We start from the raw sequence: 27,147 nt of genomic DNA, 5'->3' as shown, positions 1-27,147 counted from the left end.
GTGCCTTTTTTCTGTGTTTGAAAAGTGTGAAAGCAGCTCTGCAATCAAATGTGATGTTAATCACAGCAGTGTGTATTTTTAGATAAGGAAGGGTCAAATTAAATAAACCATAATCTTTAAAACAATGTTTATTTTTTAACTGCGTACGTGTCATCTTCTTTTGACCTGTTTTCCATTGAAAGAATAGTAAATACACTTTAAACCATTTGTTCCTGGTCAGGATGTCTATCGGTGTAGTGAGGCCTCAGTTCCATCACCCGGAGTCACCTTTGCTGATCTGAGATACTCTTTCCTCAGATGAACTGAGTTATAACAGTTACTGCGCAATCATCACTCTGAGTAGCTAAAAAAAAAATTGATAAAGGATGGATGGACAATAATTTACCAAAAACAATGGCATAACCAACTTAGGTGAGGCTGTATGTACGAACTTAAAGACACGAAAAGAGACAGCTCATCAAAGTTAATTGAAGTCGGTGAACATTCAAGTTTCTCCTGTTAGTATTTTCTAACAACAACGAACCCTCCGGCAACTGCAACATTAAGACATTTCCTTTTTTTCCCTTTTTTTTTTAATGAATCATCATGTCTGGTTTCTGCTGTAATGCAACACACCACTGAGAGACAGACAGAGAGGGATGATGATGATGATGGGTCTCACAGCGTACAGTATCCGCTGCCCGGTGCTCAGAGCTGTCCGTTGCCGTGGAACAACAGGTCCGTCACCATGGTGATGCTGGCCAAGTGAATGCAGAAGGAGGAGAGCAGAGGAGGGGAGGGCAGGGAGAGGATGCAGGGCAGCATCTGTTCCCACATCAGTCAGCGACTAGTCAGCCTCACTCAGAGCATCAACCAAACACAACATGAGGACAGGTAAGTGTAGCGCAGAGTGGAAGCTGTTTCTGACAGTCAATCGGATGAACAGACGGAGGAAGAAGTGACGCTCACCTTCAACCTTACGCCTACGCAAACCATATGTTTGTAATTGTGCTGTAAACAAATGATCTATTGTCTATTATTGATTGGACTGCCTAATCATACACTGTTTTGGCCTGAAAGATACTCTCATTAATATTTATATACTAACAGTGGGTCAAAAAAAGGTTAAAGGTCAAGATGCAGTTCTATTTTTGTTTTACCATTGTTACTTACTGGCAGCTCTCACAATTATTGTTTCCACATGTTTGCAGAAAAACTTTGATATACCTCCTGTACGAATGTTACCTGATAGCCCTGCAATGATTTAGTGTCTTTATCTTGTTTTTTATGGCAAACAGCTTCACTCACATCTCTCATAAGTGTTATATAACTACAGTCATATCGTGGAGCACGTGGCAGCTAAAGAGACAGATATGTGTCGCAGGACAGAGCTAAAAAGTAAATTAATATGGTACTGGCTTTCATCAGGTTGCCAAAAAGGCAACTTCAAATACTGTAGATGTAAATGTTGTGTTGGCAATATTGCTGTGAGAAGTGTAACTAATAGAGACAAACTCACAGAGTTATCACCTGACGTTTCACTGAGCATTTTGGTGGCTCTGATGAATTTCACGTACACTACATACTCAGCACCAAACACACAAAGTCAGCAGCATCTAACAGCTGTAGAGCCACATGTTGAGCTGCTGGAGCCCAATGAATGGACGTTACAGCACAACTCCAAATACATACTACTGTCGCTTTGTGTCTGCTAGAAGTGGGGCAGCAGTTCATACCAACTTTAAAGGACACAACATGTCAAATGTTGGATATTCAGCTTAATGTTTTTTTTTTTCCCCAGACAGTTTTTTTTAATTTTCACCTGAGACAACATCCTCAAATTCAATGAGTAACTGCTGCACAACCGTGAGCTCAAAATTAATAAGCCTTTATGTATAAGAGAAGTCTGGGAGAAACCGAATACGTCTGTCTGTCCTCATCACCAGGTCGAGAGAAATAAACAAAATAAAACCAATTATTTTTACATCCGCCTATTAAAAACAGTAATATACAGATAAGCCTTGTAAAAAAATAAATCATTAAACGCTGATGTTATCAAACGATAAATACTAAATACGATGCAACAGGAATGCTACATGCATTTTAAACTGTTGTAGTACCAGGCTAGACTGATAATAACAGACCCTGGGAATATATGGGTCTGTAATCCACAGAGGATTATTTCCAGTTGTCGACCTCGGGTTCATTTTGTAACTGTTGGAGCAGCCTTTACCCAATCTGCACCGACCAACCTTCATCCCTGATGGCCGCTGATTGGCCCTCCCTTCAGAGTGTCTGAACAAACCCTTATATGGACAGGGTTTCCAGACTGTAGTCACGGTGACGACTGAAGCTGTTAGCATGAGTTGAGCGGAGCCGGGCTTGTGTCATGTGGCCTCTTCAGAGACTGTACCACGCTCTGCAGTCTTCTAAAAAGGTAGACGGGGTTTTAAAAACAGATGCAACTTGATCCGGGTGGAGGGTCCTCCAAGAGACCTTTAAAAATACTTTAAATGACTCAGCCAAAAGTAACAAACAGAAACACGTGTGCACTTAAGTTCAACATATGGAAACAGATAAGGGACTTATCTTTCCTTATCAGGCAATAACAATGAAACATGTTCATTTTAAAAGCTAAGATTCAGTCATGAGCTCTTTTCCTCATCGGACCAGTGAACGTGCAAACATGCATGCTATCGGCAGTGCTGCAGCAGCGAAGGGGACAATCCCACACTCTTTCTCAATCTCTGATAAGCGGGATAGTATTTAATCAAAGTCTGTTTCCTCCATCTCTGATAGTGATACCACGTTAATAAATCCAGCGCTGAGAGCTGCAGCTGCCTGTTAGGTAGTAGTTTGCTGATAAGGGAAACCAGCATTGGCCTTTTGGATTACAATCTGCTGCCATAGAAAAGCTGATTAGCTACGTGGCTTGCTGGAAAGCTAACCCTAATTACACAATGGCTTGGGACACATGCTGGTTTACTTTTACTCCAGCTTTACTTTTACTCCAGCTTTTGTCCTGTGAAGAAATGTGGACACTGTCATTGAGGTTTGATCAATCTAAATACCGCGCTCTGTGATCTCCTGTCTATGTGATAACACACTTTCACACACTGAGTCTGTTTAGAGATTCTTCTTCTGAATTTCTTCTCTGATAATCCAAAGGTATTTACAATCAACTGTGTAGTGATCCAGCGACAGATGTGTTTTCAATTCTATGTGCTGAATCGTAAGTAAAAGTTTATTTATTCTGAACTGCTGATGAGTGCAGCGGTGCAGGAATTAAATGTGGATTGTGCTTCTGCAAAAAAAAAAGCCACGATGATATCCACACACTGCCTTTAAAGCTCCCAAAATTTTACAGGATAGATTTTGTATCTTGGGCTTTTGGAAAACAATGATGCTTTTTATTTTTTTTTACTTTTGGACATTTCATAAACAAAAAATATTTTTAAAAATAAGTCTGAGAATTACTCCACATTTGCTGGACACCTGAGTATTTACAGTATTTACAGTGGAGAGCTATGGCACAGAAGAATGAGGTTTCAGGCACATATAACATTAAGCAGGATCAATTTATTGTATGTTTCGGTCTTTTCGTGGGATTTTCTGAAAATAAGAAAACTACAGAGTTTTCACCTGCATTATTATTTTTTCCGAGTCAGCAGTGAGGGCAGCGGTACAGAAAACACAGCTGACCCCTCACCCCTCTACGCAGGTGCCTGCGCAAATACATGAATGCCAAAATACACACAGACTGTCTGACACTGATAGGGACGACCAGCTTTTGATGAGCCATGCTGCCATAGAAACCAGCCAGGAAGCTACGAGTGGTGTGTGTGTGTGTGTGTGTGTGTGTGTGTGTGTGTGTGTGTGTGTGTGTGTGTGTGTGTGTGTGTGTGTGTGTGTGTGTGTGTGTGTGTGTGTGTGTGTGTGTGTGTGTGTGTCTTTCAGTGGATCTTACAGAGATAGTAGCCAGGGAGAAACACAGCTCCCACACACAAGTATGGATGGATTCAGGGCTCACATATAACTTCATAACAGCAGGAAGTCTGTCAGAGATTTATGTTGTAGCTGCCGTCTGTGCCGAGCGTCATGCTGGTGGCATTTGACGGCACCGCTGAAGTAGGTTAAGTCAACAGTGCATCAGTGTGAAGGAGTGATCAGATGACCAGCACACTGAAGACTATGAAACCACACTTCATTGAAAGTTAGGACAGAAGAAACATCAAGTAAACCAAGTCAGAGAGCATCTTTTTAGGTCACCGGAACCTGATCTGTGATCAGCACCTCAGTGGTGACCTCTTTGTGCTCACGGAAGATGTGGTGTCGCCTTCGGCTGAACCCGATGTGAGTCGCAAGGGAGAGCAAAAAGTGTCACCTTGTGTAATTTGGATGAAATTCATTTTATGTTCTACCTTTCATTGGACCATGAACTCCAAGAAAAGCTTTTAACATAATAAATGAATGGATGTTATTATAAAGTTTTGACGGAGCTCAGTTTTTAGCACAGTCACAATCCTTTTTATTATTTTACAGAAGATTTTTATGCTATTTCTGGTATGCACTAGTCGTGTTTACCTTCAATAATTACCTTTCAGTACACAAGATAAGCATATAAGGACATTTTATTGTCATCTCACCATGGTTACATTTATACTTGTCATTACATTGCTACATGTACTAATTTCTGACTTATTTGCCGTTTTAAAGTTTGTTGTTTGCCTTTGGAAATTTACTTGTATATAAAACAATGCTTACACTGATTGCAGTGTTCACTGATAGTTCTTCTACAGCGATATCAGAGCTGTGTTAAGTTACTGCAATGATGCAAACATTTCCCAATGCTGGTGCTTCACTTTAAAAAGGGTTTAACAAGTGGAACACAATGGGGCTTTTATTTTGAAAGAGCCACGAGAAATGTTATGTAGCTGTCAGCGAAGTTAGCACCGACTGCCCCTGATCAACAAAAATATATCTCTAAAGCACAACAACACGGTTGATGGAAAAATCCCACCAGACGTGACTGACTGACAGACTGTTCTGGAGGTTTTGTTTACACGGCTGTTGTTAAATTCTGTTTCCAAGGTGACAAGAGAAAACTTTCAGTCTCATGACCGGCGTCGTACAGGACAGGAGTGGAACAAGTTGAGCTTTCCTCATTATCAATGTGACAAAACTCTTAGCATGCTCACTTGTACTCAGGACATCCAGGAGGTCAGTGTTCAAGTCAAGAAAGCACATAATTTCAGTGTCTTTTATGTAACGTAAATAAGTTACCTACATACAGTATTTAACTTAGGTAACGCAGGTAAAGTAACTTAAATGATCTGCGTAATGTTACTTACATAATACTACTCTTTTAGACATGAACCAGGATCTTTTTCTAACCCTCCCCTTGTAATTTTGGTGCCTAACCCCAACCAAAAAGCAACCATGTCACATTTCACCTCAACCATGATCCCTTCCTGAATCTCACCTTGTGGTTTTTGGTGCCAAATGAAGGCATCTTGTGTTTATCTCACTGTTACAAAACAGCAGTATTTGAAGTTCTGGGTTGAGAACGGGCTGAGCCTCTGATCTCAGCAGGCATCACATGCTCATCAATTTCAATTTGAAGTTCAAATTCGGCAGTTACCAGAAATACAACAGCCTCGCAATTAATAAACTTTTTTTTAAGCTTATAATACTGATTTTGATGAATTCAACAGTCTTTCTTTCTGGTGATTTGTGAGCAGTACTTTTGAGTGTGGTTATTTCAGAGGTTTATTTTCTGTGTATTCGGGCTCCGTCATGCATGTAAATGCAGTGAGGGTGGTGGACATCAGAAAGGAGTTTCTATATAATGCAGTGAAAGTGTGTTTGCGCGTGTGTGTGTGTGTGTGTGTGTGTGTGTGTGTGTGTGTGTGTGTGTGTGTGTGTGTGTGTGTGTGTGTGTGTGTGTTGTGTGTGTGTGTGTGTGTGTGTGTGTGTGTGTGTGTGTGTGTGTGTGTGTGTGTGTGTGTGTGTGTGTGTGTGTGTGTGTGTGTGTGTGTGTGTGTGTGTGTGAGAGAGAGTGTGTCCACAACTCCAGGCCACAAGCTTAAAGTCCACTTCTGAAGTTAGAATTCAATGACTGAAACACAGACTATGTCGAGATAAGCCCTCTCCATCTCCATCTCCACTACACGCACACACACGCACACACACACACACACACACACACACACACACACACACACACACACACACACACACACACACACACACACACACACACACACACACACACACACACACACACACACACACACACACACACACACACACACACACACACACACACACACACACACACACACACACACACACACACACACAAACACAGTCCAGTGATTTACTATAGGAGTAGTTTGATCAGGGTACATGGCAGGAACTGCAAATTAAATCAGGTAGAGGAACACAACTGTGTTAAGGGCAGCAGTGCGCCCACACTAATGAGATATTGAGCAAAGAATAACAAGAACAAAGAAATATGACCAGAGTGTCTCCTTCTTCCTTCCCTCTTTGTTTGCCTTTCAACCACTCAGAGAAAAGAGAAACTGCATTACTGAAATCCCTCCGGCAGAGATTAGCATCTCCAGTCACTAATGCCGGAGAGGAAAGGGGTGGCTGGCTGCTCGCTAAATAAGAAGTCACGGGGAAGCCACAACATTTGGTTTTCTTCTGAGTACTACCTTGTTGTTCTCTAAGCACCTTGGGAAAGAGACTAATGTGGCTGTTCATCAGAGGGTATGAGACGGCCTTTGGTTTGAGTTGGATCACACTTCCACAGCACATCTCTTTCAGTTACTGCAACTGAACTCTAGCTGCCACTCGAAGTTATTATCAGTGAGGTACGATTATGGCTTTGAGCCTATGAGACCAATCTGAGGGACAAATTCACTTCACACATTGAGTCTATGGGAAAGTCTACAGCTACATTTATATTTTAAGGGGCTACATGCGGAGTCTACATTCGTAGGCCACGGCTGAGGTGCACCGCCGCAAAAATGTTTGGACTGTGTTGTTCACAGAAATACCACATGTAATGTGGAAGAACTGTGGTTAAGGAAAGACCTCAGTGTCACCTTTTTAGTACCAAACATCCAACGTAGCACTAATGGTGCAAACATTCTCATCACATTGTTCTGTATGAATGAACAGTTTATTTAGACTAGAGCTGAGGTCGTCTCCTTCTGTATTAGTGTTAACAACCCAAGTACAACCACAGACTGTATACAAAAGTGGACGTAGCCTGTGGGTCAGAAAAATGAGGACGATGCAGAAGTGCCTTAAGCTAAATCAACACAATTTCACCGTGAGTTATCTCGGTGTTGTAAGCTAAAGTCGCTCCTTATTATTAGTTTTCTGGCGGTCCTTCTGAAGATAACCCCGTCATTAATTCGAAAATAAGTTTTAAAAAAGCTGTGTTTTTAGGGGCATGTCTGTTTGATTGACAGGCCAGTAGTGCAGTCAGGTCACAGCTATTGGTGGGCGGGACGCAGTATTGTCGGATGTCCAGATCAGTCTGGGCCAGCACTCGCTTCTCCCCAGCTCGTACAAATATGGTCACTTCTGGCTCAGAACTAGCAAGATGGCGCCTGTCACTCTTTTGATCTACTTTCAAACACAAATGTTGTTTTATTTTCTTTGACTTTATCAATCAGCTGTTGCATCACACAGCAGCAGGATCCACGCTGTCCCCAAAGTGAGAGAGGAGCTGTGCAAAATCCACACAGAAGGCAAAGCAGTAGTCGCTTCATTGATTATGTACATCTTGTCACTGTGATCTTACCTGGCTTACCTAAACGCTTGACGGACCAGCGAACAGACAACCTGCTGCACAGGTTTACAGTTTGTAATGTGAAATCAACCAGTTGATGAATATATACATTCTTGCTGCCATGCCTTTTGAATGATACTTGAAGTTTAACCCAGGCATTTCCTGTCTATTGTTCAAAGGGTCAAACTGAGGATGTTTGAGTTCTGTTGTGGAAATTGACAATATTAAATTAATAAAAATGAAACTTAAAGAGTGGGACAGATCTGGATCATTTGTGGTCCTGCACAGATATAACATCATCGAACGCTTGAAGTAGGAAATTATACACTGTTTGAAATAAAGCCACTTATAGATGTTGGGACTCACATTGACATAATGAATCAGGCTCTCATGCTCGTTGACTTTGTAGGTCTTTATGCCGTACTCTTTGGCCAACCGGAGGATGCGGTTCTGAGTTGGTCCGATGTATGCCCCTCCTAGATCGACCCACTTTGTTTCCTTACTCTGAATAAAACAAACAGAAAAATCCATTAACAGGCAACAAGGAGAACATTTAAAGAACATTTCTGGTAGTGCTGAAGAGTCTTTTTATTATTGTGCTTTCAGTAGAGCTTTCAGTGCTGTCGATCCTAAAAGTGCCATTGAAACTCCATGAGGAGTACCACATGGCTCTGTCCTGGGTCCACTGCTTTTCACTCTATGTATGTTAACCTAAGGGGTCATAAACATAATCCATCTTTATAGAACTGATTTTCACTTCAATGCAAATGACACCAAACTACAACTGCATATCTGTTGTTCTCGATAAGTTGACTCCTTTTTTCTTCTTTGACCTGAACTCTGTCATCAATTCATGGTCAAAATTTCTTCAAGCTAAATTACAACAAATCAAATAAGTGGATATTGTACTAAAATATCAGAATTCATTTTTACTGTTATACTGTGTCAACATTTTTGTAACCGTCCAAAAATAACAATTGATTAGCAACATTTTCTCGTGTTAGTAGAGAACAAAATCTCTATGATGCATTATGCTTCTTTCAAAACGTATACTGCTGCAAATTAGTTAGGTAGGTTCTATAGAAATATAGTTTATTATTATAATTACTGTTATTAATTGTTATAGGGCATTATAACCACAAAATATTCCCTCATAGTAAGCACATCTCTCCTGATCTTACCCGCACAGTGAAGGTGCGGCCGCCGACCCGATCCCTGGCCTCCAACACGACAGGGTTCAGCCCACTGGCTTTCAACAGCTTCGCAGCACTCAAACCTGCCAACAGACAGAGAGAGACGTGTTATTAAAGGAACTGTGTACTCTTTTTTTTCATCTTAATTCCCTTTGTAGTGTTCTCACAGTAAAGATACACAGGTGGAGCAGGGCTGTCAAACTTTATGACTGAATGGCTCAATGCCACACCTTTCCGGAAATAAACATTTCATCAGGTCTTTGTGAGGCTGCGATGGCTCAATTAGGTAACTTTCAGACATATTAGATGGATGAAGGGGATTATTTGGAAAATCTGACTAGAAGGATGATGATTAAAAGTAATTTTCTTTAGAAATAAATCAGATTTCTCTTGTCTTTCAATGTACCATTTTAAAGCGATGCTCATTTGTCTTGTACACGTCTCTTTAAAAAGGATGAAAGGACATTCGCCTTCCAAATGAATTCAGAGAGCCATGGGAAAAGACAGGAAAGCAGGGGGAGAGGGGAAATCTTTGAAGGCCCAAGAGGCAGAGAGAAAGTCTTCCACAACAAATCACAAACCAGCTGACCTGCTGATCATGTGAGGAGAAAGAGAGGGCAGAGCAAAGACCAGTGCTAGACTTTCACATATGTTGACTTGCTCACACTGAATGACCAACCGATGAGTGTACGGCAGGAAAACAGCTTTTCACACACTGACCTAGGGCAAGCCCTGTCATAGCTTTAATTCAATCAGACATACACATAATTGATGCGCGTACACACACACACACACACACACACACACACACACACACACACACACACACACACACACACACACACACACACACACACACACACACACACACACACACACACACACACACACACGCAGAGGATTATCGCGCAGCATATGGCTCAGCAGGATTGGACTGTCAGTGCAGCACACGATCTAACGCACAGAAACCAGATAGTCTGAAAGTGATTTCTCTAAGATTTACATGAGATACTACTCAAGCTGATGTCAATAAAAGTAATTGTTTTTCATGCTGTTTTCATACTATATCAATACCAGGATTTTCTAGTTTATATCGATGTTTAGCTACCGTCAATAAAACTCCACATTAACAGCGTACCCATGAAGGGAACCCGGAAGGCATTTGATTTTAAAAGCTGGGAGATTAAAAGCTGATGATCCTTGATGGAATTAGTGCTAAAAGACAGGGGAACAGGGGAAATAAAGGTTTCTATAAACCCAATATAAACCCGGTACATTAAGACATTTACAGTCTTAGTTTACAGTTTCTTTCTGAAAATTCACAGCTTACTGAATCCCTCAACATTGTGCAAGAGAAAAACTTGTAAAACTCGGGCACCCTGAATAATGCAACTCTTTTTATCTGAAAGGCAGGGCGAGTACTTCTACACCAGGAGTCTCCAACCTTTTTTACTCTGATAGCTACTTGACAAAATTAAAGTGTCTGAGAGCTATTCATGTTTAGTAACATTTATTCACGTAGCTGAGCACTTGACTAAAGTCAACTTTAATGTCCATCCACCATATGTAAAAGACATAGAGAGATCAAAATATTGTTTCCCACAGTCCCAAGGTGTACAAAATAAAAAGATAAAACAATAAAAGTATAAAAATGTAACAATAAAAACAATAAGACAGACAACAACCACAGTGACACTTAACTGCAATATATATATATAAGTACAACGTAGTGCAAATATGGGTCCATAGTGCAAAGGTTCAGACTCGCCCTGTAGGTCAAGGGGGAGAGAAGGGAGAGAGCTCAACATCCTGACAGCCTCATGGGCAAAGCTGTTCCTCTGTCTGGAGGAGCTGCACGGAGGAGAATAAGCTTATTTTATGTGAACAATAACAAATCGATACTAAACACACACATTTTGTATCACAAGAGCTTAAATTCAACAGCATGTATTTACAATTATACAGATGTTCACTAAATGATTACTGCAGTGCATACAACTCGTGTGCGGCCAAACTGGTTTGAAAAGTGTCAAATAAAGCACTCAAATATAAGATTTAACAAGGAAAATCCAGGGTTTCCCCTTCGATTGGGTTCCCCCGCCCCTCCTGAAAGAAACACGTCTAAGTCAGAACCCAGTAAACGGCTGGACCCTGTGAAACTGGAGGGCTTTTAATTTGAAAAGTCGTGGAATTCAGCTGAGCTGTGGTGTAACTTTGATCTCTTACTCACTCAGTGACAGCCACTCTTTATAGCTCTGGCCCAGTCCAGCCAAAAATATTTTATTTATGTTATTTACCTAATTCATAAGCACTCGTTTCTTTCCGGCTCAGTGTGAGAGTCTCTGCTGCGCTTTGCAGGCGCTTTGCAGGTCGCAGTTTCTGTCCTCTGATCTCTGTGTGTCTCACTCAGGGTGAACCTCAACCTCTGCTGCACTGACGCAGTGCGGAGCAGACACAGCTGAAGGAGAGCGAGGAGAGACTGTCCACTCGGTAATCGATCACGGTGATAGTGTCGTTCTCTCTGACATAATTTTAAAATGCTGAAATTGATCACGAAATATACTTAGGCTGCCAATATATGTATAGAAAATACTGTATATTGTTAAAATATTCTGTGATCTACTCAGAACCGGGGCGCAGGCTATTGGCCTTTCACAAGCTACGGTTTAGAAACCCCTGGTTCACACTAACCTAAGAAAACTTTATGATTTGTTTATTTTGACACAGTGAGGAGCATCACTTAAGCCGACGTCACAAAGTTGGTCAAATATAATTGTGAACTGAAGCGTTAATATTTCCTCAGTGAAACTGAAGGCTCTAAACAAGACGTACACAACATCCAGTGGATGTCCATATACTTCTGACCACATTGTGCTTTTGGCCAAACTGTCAAACACTGAGCACAAAAGCAGAAGGTAACACGTAACGAGGACCGAGCTCTCAGCGGGAACACACATCTGTGCAAATGTTTTGCTGGCCCTGAATCTTGCCTCACCACCTTCTCCCCCCGCGTTCCTCCCTTCCAAATCCTGCTAAGCCCTGTTGAAGCTAGCAAGGTTTATATAAGTTTAAACATAGTTTGCTCTGCATTACCCAACTTCAGCATTCCCTGTCCAAACATGCCCAGCCTCCCAGGCTTCGGAGAAAGCCATAAAAGGCTCACAAATCGTCCCCCGTTTGTCAGGAGTCCAGTTTTGTCCTCCGTTTTGCCCCCGATCACCTCTCCTCCTGTGTCCCCCGTCTTTGTCTGTGGCCACGCCCCTCACCTCCCGTGGCCACGCCCCTCACCAGTCCCAGCAGATGCAGTCACTCACCCCTGATCACCACCTGCAGGTGTGCTGCATCTCCCTGATCACCTCCCCAGACTATATGTAACCTGCCCCTGCACAACTCTGGTTGTCGGTGCATTCTTTGTTAGCCCCCCGTCCGTCTTCCGTCTGCTCCCCGTCAGCTCCCTGTTAGTCCTGTTCCTGTTCCCGTTCCTCCGGCCTCTGTGTCTCCTGCGGATATCCCGGTCAAAATCACCAGTCGGTGGAGTTGCCCTCCCGGCTTGGAGGATTGTTGACGCCGTCCCTTCCGCTGGTCTGCCGGCTGTCCTGTTACCCGTGTCCCCCTGGAGCTGTCGGTGGAGTTGACCTCCCGACTGGACGTAAAGTGGACACGCTCGGTGCCACCTTTTTGGTTTGTAGTTTTTTGTTTGTTTATTTTTTTGGACAATAAAGACAGTATTTTTGGAACTGATACCTCGAGTCTGTGTGCTTGCATTTGGGTCCTGGAAAAATACTCCACCACATAACACCGTTAAATTGATCTATTACCTGTGCTCGGCTCAAAAGGCCAGTCTGTGTCTGAAAACAAAGAGCATATGCTGCATCTCTTGTTTATGCCTACAGCAATCACTGCAAACAGCGGCTTCCTGTTGGGATAATGCTTTGATCATAGAGCTTGTTTGTCCTAATTGAAGCTTTACTTCTTTTCTTTTTGTTTCATGAAAAAAAAGCTTTTGTACAAATGCGACTCGTAGATCAGTATAAAGCGATCATCACTTCAAAGGAATCAGACTGAGCTTCTTTCTGTTGTTTACCTTCAGTCCCCCTCCATGAAACGAAGAAGAGGAATGGAAAAATCAACATGCTAAGAGTGTTCCCGAGCTGAACTACAGCTGAGAGGAGAAACAGACGGCTAGATTGAAATTCAGCTCATGCAGAAGGACAAACGGAAAGAAAATGTGACATCATTGGTTGAAAATATGAAAATGTGCAGTTAAACAACCAAAACAAACTCGTCCTATACAGTGAGAAAATCTAGTTTACCTTTTTATGTCTCTACTGCTTTGTGTTTTTGTTTTTTCTCTGATGTCTGTACAGAAAAAAACGTTTTCAGCACTGCAGAAACTTCTGCAGACATCATTGTCTCTGGAGTTGTTTCTTCAAGAGCAATCGTAGATTTGGAGTAAAGACGTCAAAGGAAACCAAATTGGCTGGCAAAACAATGATGTTTATAACAGAACTCAATTAAGGAGAGACAGAGTGACATGTGTTAAAGTGTCCAGCCAATCCATCTATGCGTTCCTCCCCTCAGAGGTCCAGATAAGTTTGTCTCCAAGAATTTTGTCCAGATAAAGAGAGGCGCCTGCCGCATTCTTAAAACTTGGAACACCAGACTCTCTTTCTTTCGCTGTAACAGACCTTGTCTTACGGCAACACAGAGTTCAGGAGGACGCAGTGACCTCGTGAGCTGCAGAAACCTGATGATACAGGGAGATCTGATTGATGAATGAAAATTCATTCAGTTTATTTTGCTGCAACTGAAAGAGAAACTTTAAACCAAACACTCACACCATTTTCCTGGTAGAGTGGGCCCGTGTGCAATGTTTAAAAGAGGCTGTTACCAGGTTGAGATACTGCACTGGTGTAATCAGAGCACTGAACAGTACTGAATTCCCTTTATACTCTGAAACAGAAAATATTTAATGGCAAGAAAAGTCAGCATGTTTAAAGTTTGGGGATTTTTACTTGTGTTCATTTTCTCTAAGTAGAAATAACTCAAATCTTTATGCTGTACCGGTGAAAGAATTACACACTTCTCACTTATCTTTTAGCGACATGAAAAATAAGGTTTTCTGGAGAATTTTAACCCCAATGCAATGCATGCTGCAAGTTTATAAATAAGCTAACATTGCTTCAACATAACTTCATGGGATGAACTACTTTTATTGTTTCAAGACTGAACTCATCATTTTAAAAGTAATCATTTAAAAAAACGTAATTAATTACACTTTATTACAAAAATAAGAAATGTTTAATAAAATGTATTGTAATATTTTATAGCATAAAGGAGTCTGACAATTTTCAAATTAAATTTAAATGATGATAATTTGGGTTTCTAAAGATTATTCTTATGTAACCTACAGAATACACAGTAATTAACTGTCTCATACAGCAGCTCAATGTTGCTAACACTGTGGGAATTGTATACTGAACAGTCACTGACTTTAGAGGATGAACAGCAGATAAACTTTGGACATTTTTATTATATATATTTCAAGGACTGGGGATTTACTTATACTGGCGGCGTATTAGTAAAGGATCTATGTAATGGCTGGTAGAAGGAATTAGAGCAGCAAGAAAAAGCCTGTTTCAATGTTTGTCTGGGCATCTAAGAGCTGTTTCATGACAGACTTGATAAACCAAATCGTTTTATCGGCTTAAATGTTTCCATTCTACCTCCAGCCATGAAAATATAAATAAAGAGATACAAATGGAAGAAAAAGGACAGGTTGTCTTTGGTGGAAACCATGAAGAACCAAAGAGAGAGCACAGATGTCTCCTTCTCCTCCTCCTCCTCCTCCTCCTCCTCCTCCCCCTCTAGGCCAGATTTCCTCTGCTGTTACAGGCTTTCTGCACCTAAAGACATGCTTGATATTAATCAAACAGATGCAGCCGCCTTGAAGCCCAGTCTTCCTGTCATCTGAGGTGCAGCTGGTGATCATTCAGTGGGCCTTCTCCCTCCTTTGTGCATATACATTTAAGGAGGCTTCAGACAAGAGAAGGGCGGAGAGTTGGTGAGTGAGGTAGGTTGTACTGTGCGTTCACAGTGTTCATGGGTCACGAGGAGAAGTGTCCTCCGAGCAAATTTGTGCAGATGCATTAAGTATCATTTAAATTGAAATCCCAGTAATGGTGACAAACAATAGAAGTGTGCCAGGAAGCAGAACAATAGCGAGTAAAGAGAAGTGCAACAAAACACAAAAATCGGACAATTAGATGGTACTGAGAGAGTGAATGGAGAGATGTATAACTTCATTATACATGAAGTTCACTTAGCTGCTATAATTCAACTTCTGTGTCTGTTTGTATCATTAGATCTGTTTATTTTCCGTAGAGGTGTGTTTAATTCATTTTTGACCATTTTCATTTTACAAGATTATCATTAGAAATATAAAGAAACGTGTTTTCAGATGGAGTTGAGTTACTTATTGTGGAATAAAAGACATGTGCATGAGCCTGCTGCATTGCATTCAGCTTCTGAAGGACTCTCAGTAGCAATTCTTTGGTGCTATAATGTGCTTTATTTTGCTCCTCTGATTATAACCCGACTACAGCTGGATTTGTGTGCGTTTCAGTCATCTCTGTTTATTTCTCCCTCCTGACTCCCCACCACTGCTGCTCTCCTCCCCTCTACTGCAGCACCTTAGGGCTTTGCTTGACCTAATTGTCAGATGTCTCTGTGAATGTGTGAGAGGAGAAACAAATGAAACAAACTGTTTCATTTTCATTGGCCATGCACTCGATGGTCTAAAAAACTCCACTGTTATTTATTGGGTTGAACTGAAGTTACTCAACACAGTCAGGACTGAGTTTGTGGAGCTTTTTGTACACACACACACACACACACACACACACACACACACACACACACACACACACACACACACACACACACACACACACACACACACATACACACGCTTTTATCCTCTGCCCTCCCTGCTGGAAAACAAGACAGGGACAGACATAGTTTCCTTGACAACAGCAATTGTTAAGATGGAGCCACTTGGCAGAAAGAAACTATATTTGTATAGTGTGTGTGTGTGTGTGTGTGTGTGTGTGTGTGTGTGTGTGTGTGTGTGTGTGTGTGTGTGTGTGTGTGTGTGTGTGTGTGTGTGTGTGTGTGTGTGTGTGTGTGTGTGTGTGTGTGAAGAAATCTCCTTGTCTGGACTCTGTCTCTGCTATCTTTCTCCATATAACTCAACATAAATACTCACAGTCTCATAAATGTCCCACACACTCAAACGCAACATTGATCTTCCACATTTCTTAGAAAGCAATTTTAAAAAGTTCAGTGTCAGTGAGAAAGAATATGTTTTCAGATTTAATCCACCATTTGAACCTGTGTGTGGATGTGTGTCTACATATGTTGATTTTGTAGGCAACCGCCCCCCCTCCCGCTGTGCATGCTGGGATACTGGATAGGCTTCAGCTCACTGCAACCCTGAGCAGAAGAAGCAGTTCAGGAGGACGGTGTGAGTGTGTTTACATGGACATAACCTAACCAGGTCTGTAGTAAATAGACGAGAGGACACTGTTTCCCAACACATACAGTGGAACAAGACAGGCCAAAAGCAAAAGTCAAGTTAAAAGTTAAAGATGATCGAATTTTGTCAATGTCACGGACAAGCCTGCCAATACACGCAGTAATAATCAGTTAGGGGAATATACACAAATATGCCTAACATTTCTCAGATTTGATCCAAATCAGGATGAGCCTCACTTCCATGTAAAGACGCTTCCAGCAGTAGCAGCTTCTTCTTTTCTGATCTGATTGATGACTTATGGGGGTGAATGAAATAATCAAGCTGACACAGACACTTCTTCTAGAGCTGACATAAATGCTGTTGTACCAGAGCAGCTGTGCAGCCGAGCTCTTGACCACATGCTGGTGACCATTTGGATATTTATATTTACGTCTGTGAGCAACATGCGTCTGATCATGTGCATGTTTCAACGCTGCTGTCCTCGCGAGTTATCTGGCCATTTCCTGTTTATGCCTTTATCTGTTTATTGCTGACTCCCGTCTCGTTCCACCTCTGGCTGAACACCTGTTAATTGTCATTTCACTTCCAATTGCTCTTGCCGTCTTGTATCCCCCAGTGTTTCCCAGCTGTAACAGTCCAAATCACATCAGCAGCCTTCGACTACTGACGATGAGAGTTGACATGAACCTTCGGGTCAGAGTCTACAGCTCACAAATAGCACTGCTTCTGTTGGTGTTTTCTTACATTACATCAGACGTCTGCGGTTCATGAACGTGATTTGTTAATGACATGCTGACATTGTTATATTTTCTTTCTTGCCAAAAGTTAGATGTGAGAATTGATAACAGCGTTGTGCCTGTTTGTTCAACATGAAGCTCCAACAAGCTGCATCAAATTATCTTAACATCAGTTACAGCTGGCCTGGGAAGAGAGAGGATTTCTGTTTCCCAGCTTCCAGTTTAATATCAGCTAAACCAGCAACTGGTTGTAACGTCATAATAAATAAACAGATGAGAGAGGCAAATAAGTCGTGAAAATGTTGAACTAATCTTTTTGAACTTTGCACCTTTTACATGACAGATGTGATTTTGTTTAAATATTCAATATATTGTAATTTATAACTTAAAAAAATGTTTATAGGTTGTCATGTACCTTCTGAATAAAACACGATTCTAGTGAACATATTCTTCTGAAAGACGAGTCACACTGTCAGTGATGCTCAGTCTGACAGGAGTCTCTTCAAAAGTAAATCAAAAAGCTGCCGTCTTCTGTCTGCATGATGCCAACCTGCTAAACACCGTCAGCGTGTGACATTTAATTTTCTTCATGTGTCTGACTCTGCACCTCAGCAAAACGTTCTTCTCAGGAACACAAACAAAAATTCAATACCGGCTGAGTGACAAGCGAGCCCTTGGATCAGGGCCCTAAAAGGCTCCGTATTGATCGTATTGAGGCGAGGCATTTACAGCCATCACTTTTTCTCCTTCTCATGTTCTCAACATGCTGACAATGATTGGGTGTTTACGGGCAACAAACTGAGGAGACATACTGACAAGCGATCACACACAATTACAACACAATTTAGACTGGAAATGTCTTCTTTTTAGGAGCGGCTGCCTGTTTCTCGGCGTGGACCAGATTTAAAGCAACAAGCAGTGCAAGACAAGTTTATTTGTAGAGCACATTTCAAAGTGTTCATACATAAAACAACAAATTATTATAATTAATTAAACATAAATATCAAAGTCCTGCCAGCCAAAAATCCTGGAATAAGATGTATGAATCAATATGATGAAGCTGGCTGACCCTCCATGTCTGAGACACATTCAAATCATTTCTACTTATTGATCTCTGAAGCCACTTGTTGAAATCTTCCATCTTGTATGGCTGCTCTGGCTCATATTCAACGTGCTCCAGTGATTGGCTGATGCTTCAAGCCAGAACTGAACTGATAAACATTGTTTTGCTGTTTGTTGTGCAGAAGTTGCATTGAATACATCACCTGATGTACCTCATGTACACGCTTCTTTAACTCTAAGCACAACCCCAGAAATTAATCTCTTCCTTCTTGTGCTTTCACTGAACTTGTAAATTCTTTATTGTTTCGTTTCTGTTTTAATAAGTATTTTGATATTTTATTAACAGTGAACAGCTGTAAAAGAGCATGTACTTCATGCTTTTCCAAACTTATCATAATATAAACAAAGGTCAAACAAAATGTTTAAAATGCAAAATAAAATAATAAAAACTACATAAAAGAAAGAAGTTATGAAATGATAACTGCTGGGAGGGGGGGGAGAAGAAGATTCATGACGAGGATTTAAGTTCAGTTGACTGTTACCGGGACCAGAGATGTGGCTGTTGGGGCCGTCCTGCACCTCCTCGTTGGCTCAATCGGCTGTTACCAAGGATAACGTGACCATTGGAGCATACCGGCGACAGGCATGCTGAATCTTCATCGTCATAGTAACATGTTGGTCACAGTTTGGTTAGTTTTAAACTACTTGGTTAGACTCAGGGAAATGTCATTGTTACAATAACTTTGTTGCTGGCATAAGTTGTCGCATTACTTACGTGACTTTTATTAACTTACATACAAAACTTCAAATAAGTCCGTGTTGACTTTTGCTGTCAGACAGTCCTTTCTCACGTTCTCTATCTTTACACTGTCCGTCACCTGATGTCCTCCTTTGCTCCTATCACATTTACTAAAGCCACTAAAAGTCATAATAAAGGTAATTTTCTGGCCTCCTATTCGGTGCAATCTGCTCGGTCTGAACATTGGATCAGAAATAAACAGCTGATAACGGTCCATATATTTGGGAGAGATGTGTGATGATAGTGACTACTCAGTAGTTTGACAACAGTCAAATTAAAACATGAGAATCAGAGTAGTGTAATAAGCTCTGGAAGTATTTTACAGCTCAGTGGTGAAATGAACCAACATGCAGCTTCTCTGTTTGCACTCTGGTGATAGTTATCAGCTGCTTTACCTGACCAACTGCAGGAAATGACTGGTCACAGCCAACCCACATAACCCACCATAAAACAGCAGATTGTCACTTTACTCTGCTTCTGTGCCGACTAAACAAACAAGACATGATGCTGGACGTGTGTTTCCCCTCCGAGTTTCCCGACTTTACTCTCAGCTGAGTTAGTTCCTACTAACAATGTTGGAGCTTCATTTGTTGGCCTGCCAGAGAGACAGGAGAGGGGTGTCAGTCCCTCATCTGATTCTCTGTCAAAAAGCAAATAACTGTTAGCACTATCAACTATCACTCTAACAACAACAGAAAAACACTGAACATCGAAGGAAAGTGGTAAAAATTCCCTCAGGCCCTGGCCTCAGATCCTTCTCTGATCATATCACAGAGATGAGAACTTTCCTACTTGTGCAAACATCCATCAGCTACATGCACTTTGTCACACAATTACTGTCATCATTTATAAGATTGACAGAGCTGAGATTACTGCTGCTGTTAATTTCTCTACCTGCCACACACAAGGCAAACACAGAGGTGCAGGCATGCAGAAAATTACAGATGGAAACACACACGAGCTGCCATCTAATGACGGTTATCTGGCAGCGCCTTCTCTTGTTTGCACAGCTGGACAGAGAATGTGGGGATCTAGGATTGCAGCCACGTTCACAGTAATTAGAAACATTGTCAGGGAAGGTTGAGGTTCATGCTGCCGTCGGAGCGTTCGAGTATGATGACAGCTTTACTTGGAAGGCCGACAGTATGTTGTAGACTCAATAGATGCCACCTGAGTGTTCATGAAAGAGCAAAGAGCACAATATCTATTTCATAAGATTGAAGTCACAACGATTCTGCAGCTTTTGTAACTTACAAAGAGAAATAAAACCTAGAATATGGTCAACAGCGACGTGAGGAGTGACTGATGACACACTGGTGGAGTGTGACGAAGCACTGTTACAGCTGTATGACTGTACTACTGTTAATGGCATTTCTGTGTTACTCAGAGTATTTTCTTTCACTGCGTCTTTATACTTCTACTCCACTCACCTTAGTTACGTAGTAAAATGAGGGTTTTACATTCAATAAAAACAATGTGTTTCTCAGTAGTACATATCCTGTACTGTGTCTACCTCAACCAGCTAACACTTCAGTGATTCATTCAGATGTACTTTAATAAATAAGTCATGTAACAACCGTATAAAACTATGAAACTGAGCCATTCTTTTACTGATGAGTATTTTTGACTTTTGATACCTAAATGACAATTTCCTGCTGATACTTTAGTACTTTCCTCAGTTACAATTATTAATTTAAGACTTTCCCTTGTAATGGAGTTTTCTTTAAATAAAATGTCTCCGTTTTTCTTTCACTGGATATGACACTGAGTTTTGGACTCAACTGTCATCAGAGACAACGGAGACAGTCATCTTTTTTGTGGACTCATAGGTCACAGCACTCAGCACATATCTCAGTACCGTGTGTGTGTGTGTGTGTGTGTGTGTGTGTGTGTGTGTGTGTGTGTGTGTGTGTGTGTGTGTGTGTGTGTGTGTGTGTGTGTGTGTGTGTGTGTGTGTGTGTGTGTGTGTGTGTGTGTGTGTGAGAGTGCACGTCTGTGTGTTGGTGTTATGTCAGAGAGCTGTTGTCCTTGGCTGTTACCCAGATCTCTCTCTTTAACATGAACAATGGAGCATGTCAGACACACTGGCACTAAGATCTGCTCCAGCAAACACACTTAAATCTTGTTTTACAGAGACTAACATTCATCCCCTGAAGCTTTACTCTCACCCGAGCCACAGGTACCACTTTCTGCTTAACCCCAAATCCTGATCTTCACCTGAGTTGTAATCAGAAACAATAACGGATGTTTCTCGGCTACTTGGGGGAAACAAGCTGTGAACACATTATGTTCAACTTAAACAGCTAATTTAGGAAACAGGAGCTTATTTTTATGTTTAGCAGTTACAGCATGAACTGGTATTCCTAGACTCAGATTTTATGCATTAACATATAAGTGTGGTATTGGGGATTGATTCTAGTCGTTGCATCCTAATGGGCGTAGACCTCAGATTAGTTTTGCAACTGTTAGAGCAGCCTTTAACCAATCAGCATTAACCACCATATTTAGTGCACCAAAACTCACCAAGCTGTGAAGAGCAGAGACCTTCCCCCAATATGAGCAGAGCGCAAAGCCATGTTGGTCTATGATCTATGAAAAAAATGTTGGGCATTGTTCTTGTTGTTGCTTCAATTCTTTTATATTTGCTAGCGTTGCTTCAACGGTTCCTCTGACACCTACTGGTTGCTGATTGGTCCACCCTGCAGAGTGTCTGAGCGAATCTTTATGACCGGCGCCATCATGCTAGTCCCAAGCGTTTCGAATCCAGTAGTGACCATACTTGGGGCGAGCTGACTCAATCTGATTTTAAACCCGACGATACTGCGTCCTGCCAATCCAATAGCAGTAACCTGACTGCACCACAGACCTGTCAATAAAACAGCTTTTATAATTAATGACGGGATTATTTCCAGATGGACCGCCAGAAAACGAAAAGAAGGAGCGACTTTAGTTAACAACACCGAGAAATTGTATTGACTGAGAATTTACATCCTGTTACCTGAGACTGTTTTTATTAACTATATATACAACACAACCATAACTGCACCTCAGCACCTTCTTCGGTCTGCGTGGTGTATCTGCTGTGTGGTGCCTGCCTCAATAAATGTGCTTGAAATGGTAAATGATAAACTTTTACAACTTGGGTTTTATTTTTGGAGCTGTAGGGCCTCATTTATAAAGCATGGCGTAGGATCCATACTAAAAGTGTTCGTGCGGACAAGAGCAGAAAATGGCGTGTGCAGAAATATATTCCTTTATAAAACCGTGCGCACGCACACCTGCACGCAATGTTCCCTTTATAAATATCAATCCACGTAGAAATGTGCACACATAGATCAGCCTCACATCCCGCCTTCAACACACACACATTCAACCATAAATGTTCAATACAAAGCATATTGTGAAGGTTGATGCACATGAAATTAGCTATGTGGATCAATTTGGTTAATTGTGTCAAAAACGGAGATGCAATTTTTCGGACACAGAAATCTAGGTGCTTGTGAGCGAGGGGGAGGATATGAAGCTCATATTTGTTTGGTTCCCACAGCTGTGGGGTCAAACACTAAAGAAATGCTGCGAGCGGCAACATGTTGTTGCTGCAGTGATAGAAGTTCCACCGTGACGTCTAATGACGCTGCACTCTGAGCGCCTGAGAACGCAGTGGAAGAACTTTTACACACAACAACTGCATTAAACTATTTGTGCACAACATGAGAAAATATTAAAAACTGACGCTCTGTTCTGCAGTTTATTAGTCTGATGCCATTTGATGTTATTTTGGATTTTTACAGAGGATGATGATTCGTTTGCCGTGTTCACGCGATGAAAAGGAACGTGTTGGTGGGACAGCGCGCATGATTTAAATGAGCGGACTCAAATTTGAGATTTAGATTTGTTTCTCTCATTTACAATTGGAAGTTGCTTATGGAATAAGTATTTGTGAACTTAATGTGTGAGAAGTTTCATTATACGTATCGAGACGACTGTCACATACTGTATCTACAACGTGGCTTCAATTCACCACCTCACCAATTTCCCCCATCTCCAAAACGTGCGTACAGATGGTCAAGAGTTTGCTTACACATTTTCGTTTTTTTCTAAATCCAGACTTCTGCGTGTGGAGCGGCGTCCACCTCTTTCGGGCCCCGTTTTGTGCGTACGCAACGGTTATGAATGAGGCTCCACGTCATCAATTCAATCAGTTCAAACATTGTCAAAAACTGCAGCATCAACACAAATACTGTAAACAGGAAAAATAATACAAGCTGTTGGCCGACTAAACGTGTTAATCAATCAGACAAACTTATTAAGAGGTACTTGGTAAACTCCTGGTCTGGCTCAGACCAACCATTCTTGCTGTATTTGCACACAGTCCTAGTTTTTCTGTGCAATCTGGAATTATTATTGACACTCTCTGTTTTACAACTTTTGGTTTTACGCCCAAATAAAGCGGAAGCGTATTACTTCTCAAGTGAGATGTCCCGTTACATCTGTAATTACTTTACCTTGAAGTGCAGGCATCATTTCCACACATTTCAAACTTCTGCATTTTGCTGCCTTCAGTGTAACAGTAACTCTCGGTGTCCTTTGACTGTCAGTCCAGATGAGAGAGGAGAGGAGAAAACGCTGATGTGGTTAACTGACTCCTTCAATTGGCACCAAATGCTCAAAGCAATAAACTTAATGAGCAGAAGCCAGTGCTGTTTTTATAATCCTTTGCTCTCAGGCTTCAAACAGGCTGCTCCACCTTATTTCTGCAGGCTGTTGTCTGCATGTTCCCTGCAGGTACACCTCAGCGATGAATGAGTATTTCACTGTCTGTGCATTTTTCATGTAAAAAAGAAAATCATGTAATTTGTATTTTTCCTTTACACCATCAATATCTATTGTAAAATATCAGGTTGTCGAGGGAATTTAATTTGGGTTAGTGCATTAAAAATAAATGAATGAAAAAATAAACAGAGACCAAGTGTGCAGCTTTGCCTTCAAGCAGTACCTTCGTCTATAGATGTGACCCTGCTTGCAGTAATGTGGTGAAGATTACGCAACATGACACAGGGTCGTCGGGAGACCTGAACAGTACGTTCTATTGATCATGTTGTAATTTTATAGTCATTTAACTTTACTGCCGGACTCTGCGGGTAAAGGTCTGTGAAGACGAGGAATCCAGCAGCGTTTACGGGCCTTCAACCAGCGCAGCCAAGTTCTCTGAATCATGTACTGCAGTTTATTGGGGGTAACTGCACCGCGCTGCATGAGGATTTGAAGTCCGCTCGAGAGCCATAAGCCCCATCAAACCTCTTACTTCTGCACTACATGTCACCGCTTCCATCCTCTTTCCATTTTCACATCCGCCTCTGCTTCCCTATTTACTCTCCTTACAAACAGTCATTTCCCTTTTTCCCTTCCCAAATTCTCAGACATTTTTTTTAAATTTTTTTAATCTCTGGGTCTTCTCTTTCCTTTACCACTTTATCTCATTACATTTCACACATTCTCAGCCTCTGCAACAAAACAAGAGGAAGTGGTTCCCTCCTTCTCTTCCCTTGTATTTCTGTTTTCCGCTCCTCTGACAAGGCTGCGCCGTCCTCCTTCTCCTGGCATCCTCTCGGCTGCTGGTTTGATAATAGGCTGTCACAAGCGCTTAATGTTTTCAAAGAAAATGAAAATGCTGGCTGCCCCTTGAGGGCTGCAGTCCTGCTGGTGGGCAGGGAAATGACAATTGCATTTGCAGGCAAACGGAGAGACACACGTCTCAAGGGAGAGGGCGATTGAGATGCAGGGAGAGGTGCGAAGAGGCTGGCCTTTGATTGGACAGTGATTGTTATATGTGGACCTCATGGCGAGCCAGCAAAGGGCAGCGGTAAACAAATGGTGTAATTACAGAACCCTAATGTGACACAAGGGGAGAGAGGCCCAGCAGGGTCTCCTGTGTTATTACATTAACTTTTTTCTGTGGCATTGGTTTTGCCAGTTTGACTGGTATTTGAACTGACACTGACCTACATTCTCCACTGTCTGATAGACGGGCCGGCAGTCGATAGAGCTGTCAGACTAACAGAGAGCCGGCTGCGGTCAGGCAGAGGAGAGCAGAGAGGACAGAGGTTCACTCACTGTCAGGAAAAACAACTTCAGTCAACACAGCAGCCTGACAGCCGTTTAAATCCTCCACTTCGCACCTAAAAGCCGCACTGCTCATCCGCACAATGTCACCGCGGTTTGAACGGTGTGCAGCTGCAGAAGCACACAGTGAATGTGTTTACATGCACGTTATTGTGTCTTAATCTGGTTTTGATCATATCAGAACATACATGGAACATAAGAGCCTTCAGAAACCTGGATCAGCTGTTTACATGCGACAGTATCACAGTACTCCAGGTCCATGTTTCTCCGAACCAGGAGAAGATGATGACATGTGCAACACGTTACCGGGATACTCCAAACATCCAATCAGAAGCGGGATATTGATGTGCATGTAGCCACACTCAGTGAGTCAGATTAGTCTGGTGTCAACTAAAGATGTCAATCAACTAATCTGATTTTTATTATTCTGCTCCAACCAACCCATTATAAATTATTTACAATCAACAAGAAATCCTGCTCAGATGTGTTGTTTTATTATCTTACAGATTCTAATGAGACATGTGATCTGTGGAGCTTTTCATCACTGACCATGTACAAGTACAGTCTGCGAAGGGGGAAACAGACTGCTAAAATAAAACATGTGTATTTGAGACTACCCAGACTCTTTACTTCACAGGAAACACATGAAATACAACCATGTGCTGCCTGTCATGACAGTCTACTTTCAGAGGAAGCTGCCGAAGCTTTAATATTCCCATCAGAGAACACCGGCCCATTACCCCGAGGACTCGCCTTCCTCATGTGTGTATACTTCACGTGCAACAATGCAATACTGCATCAAACGCTGCATCAACAGGACGCTCACAGACCTTACATAATGCAAAACCAGCTGCTGCTAGAAGAACAGCTGATGCTGAACCAGATGTGTTTTCTTCACGTGCTGGACTCTTCCTCAGCATCACAGCTCGTCTCTGACTGGCTCTCACAAAAATACAAAACAAGGAAGTAGTTTTTATAACTAGCACATTTAAAATGAATGTCACATGTTAAAATAACATGTCAACCGTAGACATGCAGACAATAACAATGTATGACACCCCCCCCCCCCCACACACACACACACACACACATACAAACACACACACCTCCTCTTATGTAATACAAAGTACGGTCTGCCTGATTAGCTGTTACTTAACATGCACTGCTGTGGTGATACAGCGGTGGACAAGAAGAAAGAGGCAGCCTCGCGGAAGAGACGGGGACGTGGAGAAACTGGATTGGATCCCGTGAGGAAGAAAAAGACGCTTTCTGTCTAATAAAAGTCTGTCTGCGTGTGACTGCAAAATCAGCTGCAGTTCTTGGGAACAACATACGAGCGTTTCATGTGCAACAGTTGTCTGGTCACCTCACACAAAGCGCACCAGCGCGGCGGAGGCGGTGCATGCGCGGCGGTGCGGTTACAAAGCTGTTAATCTACAGAGTGTGTTGACTGCGTCGTAGCGTGCACAGACCATCAAAGTTTGCTGAAGTCGCTCCTACCTGATATGCCGCCGCCGACCACTATCACATCGTAGGTGTTGCTTGGTGCGGTCATGGTGTTGTCTGGTCTGTCCCTCGCCCGCTCGCTCTGCCGTGTCCGCTCGCCGCTGAACGCAGGGCGCACCGAGGAGCGCATCTGTATTAAAAGCGCCGGGCAGGCCCACTCCCCGCAGACTCCTCCCACCGATAGTAAAGCACCGCTTTATGGATAGGGAGGATTATTACGAAGTGTCATGGACCTGCAGAGACTTTACTCTTTGCCTCATTGAAATGCAGTATTTGCACGTGTAACCGTTATAAACCTGTTTCTTAGGGCACATTTACATTTGTAGGGAAAGCACAGGTTTATGAATGATGACTTCAATGAGGTGTCCCTTAAAATAATGCGAGTGAACCAGCGTGTACAAAAG

General features: G+C 42.0%; 1 protein-coding gene across 1 annotated transcript in view; it reads right to left on the bottom strand.

The window, feature by feature from the left end:
* The window catches only part of mao (monoamine oxidase), a 40,310-nt gene extending 13,430 nt beyond the window's left edge, over positions 1–26,880 (bottom strand). The window contains exons 1-3 of the mRNA XM_069712056.1: positions 26,738–26,880; positions 8,968–9,062; positions 8,153–8,290 (exon numbers count right to left, since the gene is read on the bottom strand). Of these exons, the coding sequence (XP_069568157.1) occupies positions 8,153–8,290; positions 8,968–9,062; positions 26,738–26,873 (369 nt within the window). The 5' untranslated portion in view covers positions 26,874–26,880. The remainder of the gene's footprint in view (positions 1–8,152; positions 8,291–8,967; positions 9,063–26,737) is intronic.
* Between the last annotated feature and the right edge of the window lie 267 nt (positions 26,881–27,147).

Source organism: Brachyistius frenatus, unplaced genomic scaffold, assembly GCF_029030835.1.
Source record: "Brachyistius frenatus isolate BFR_SWC_R1_liver_20210118 unplaced genomic scaffold, ASM2903083v1 Contig_106, whole genome shotgun sequence".
NCBI classification, from domain to species: Eukaryota; Metazoa; Chordata; class Actinopteri; family Embiotocidae; genus Brachyistius; species Brachyistius frenatus.
Note: the sequence above shows the minus strand (reverse complement) of the source record. Positions and strands in the feature narration are given on the sequence as shown.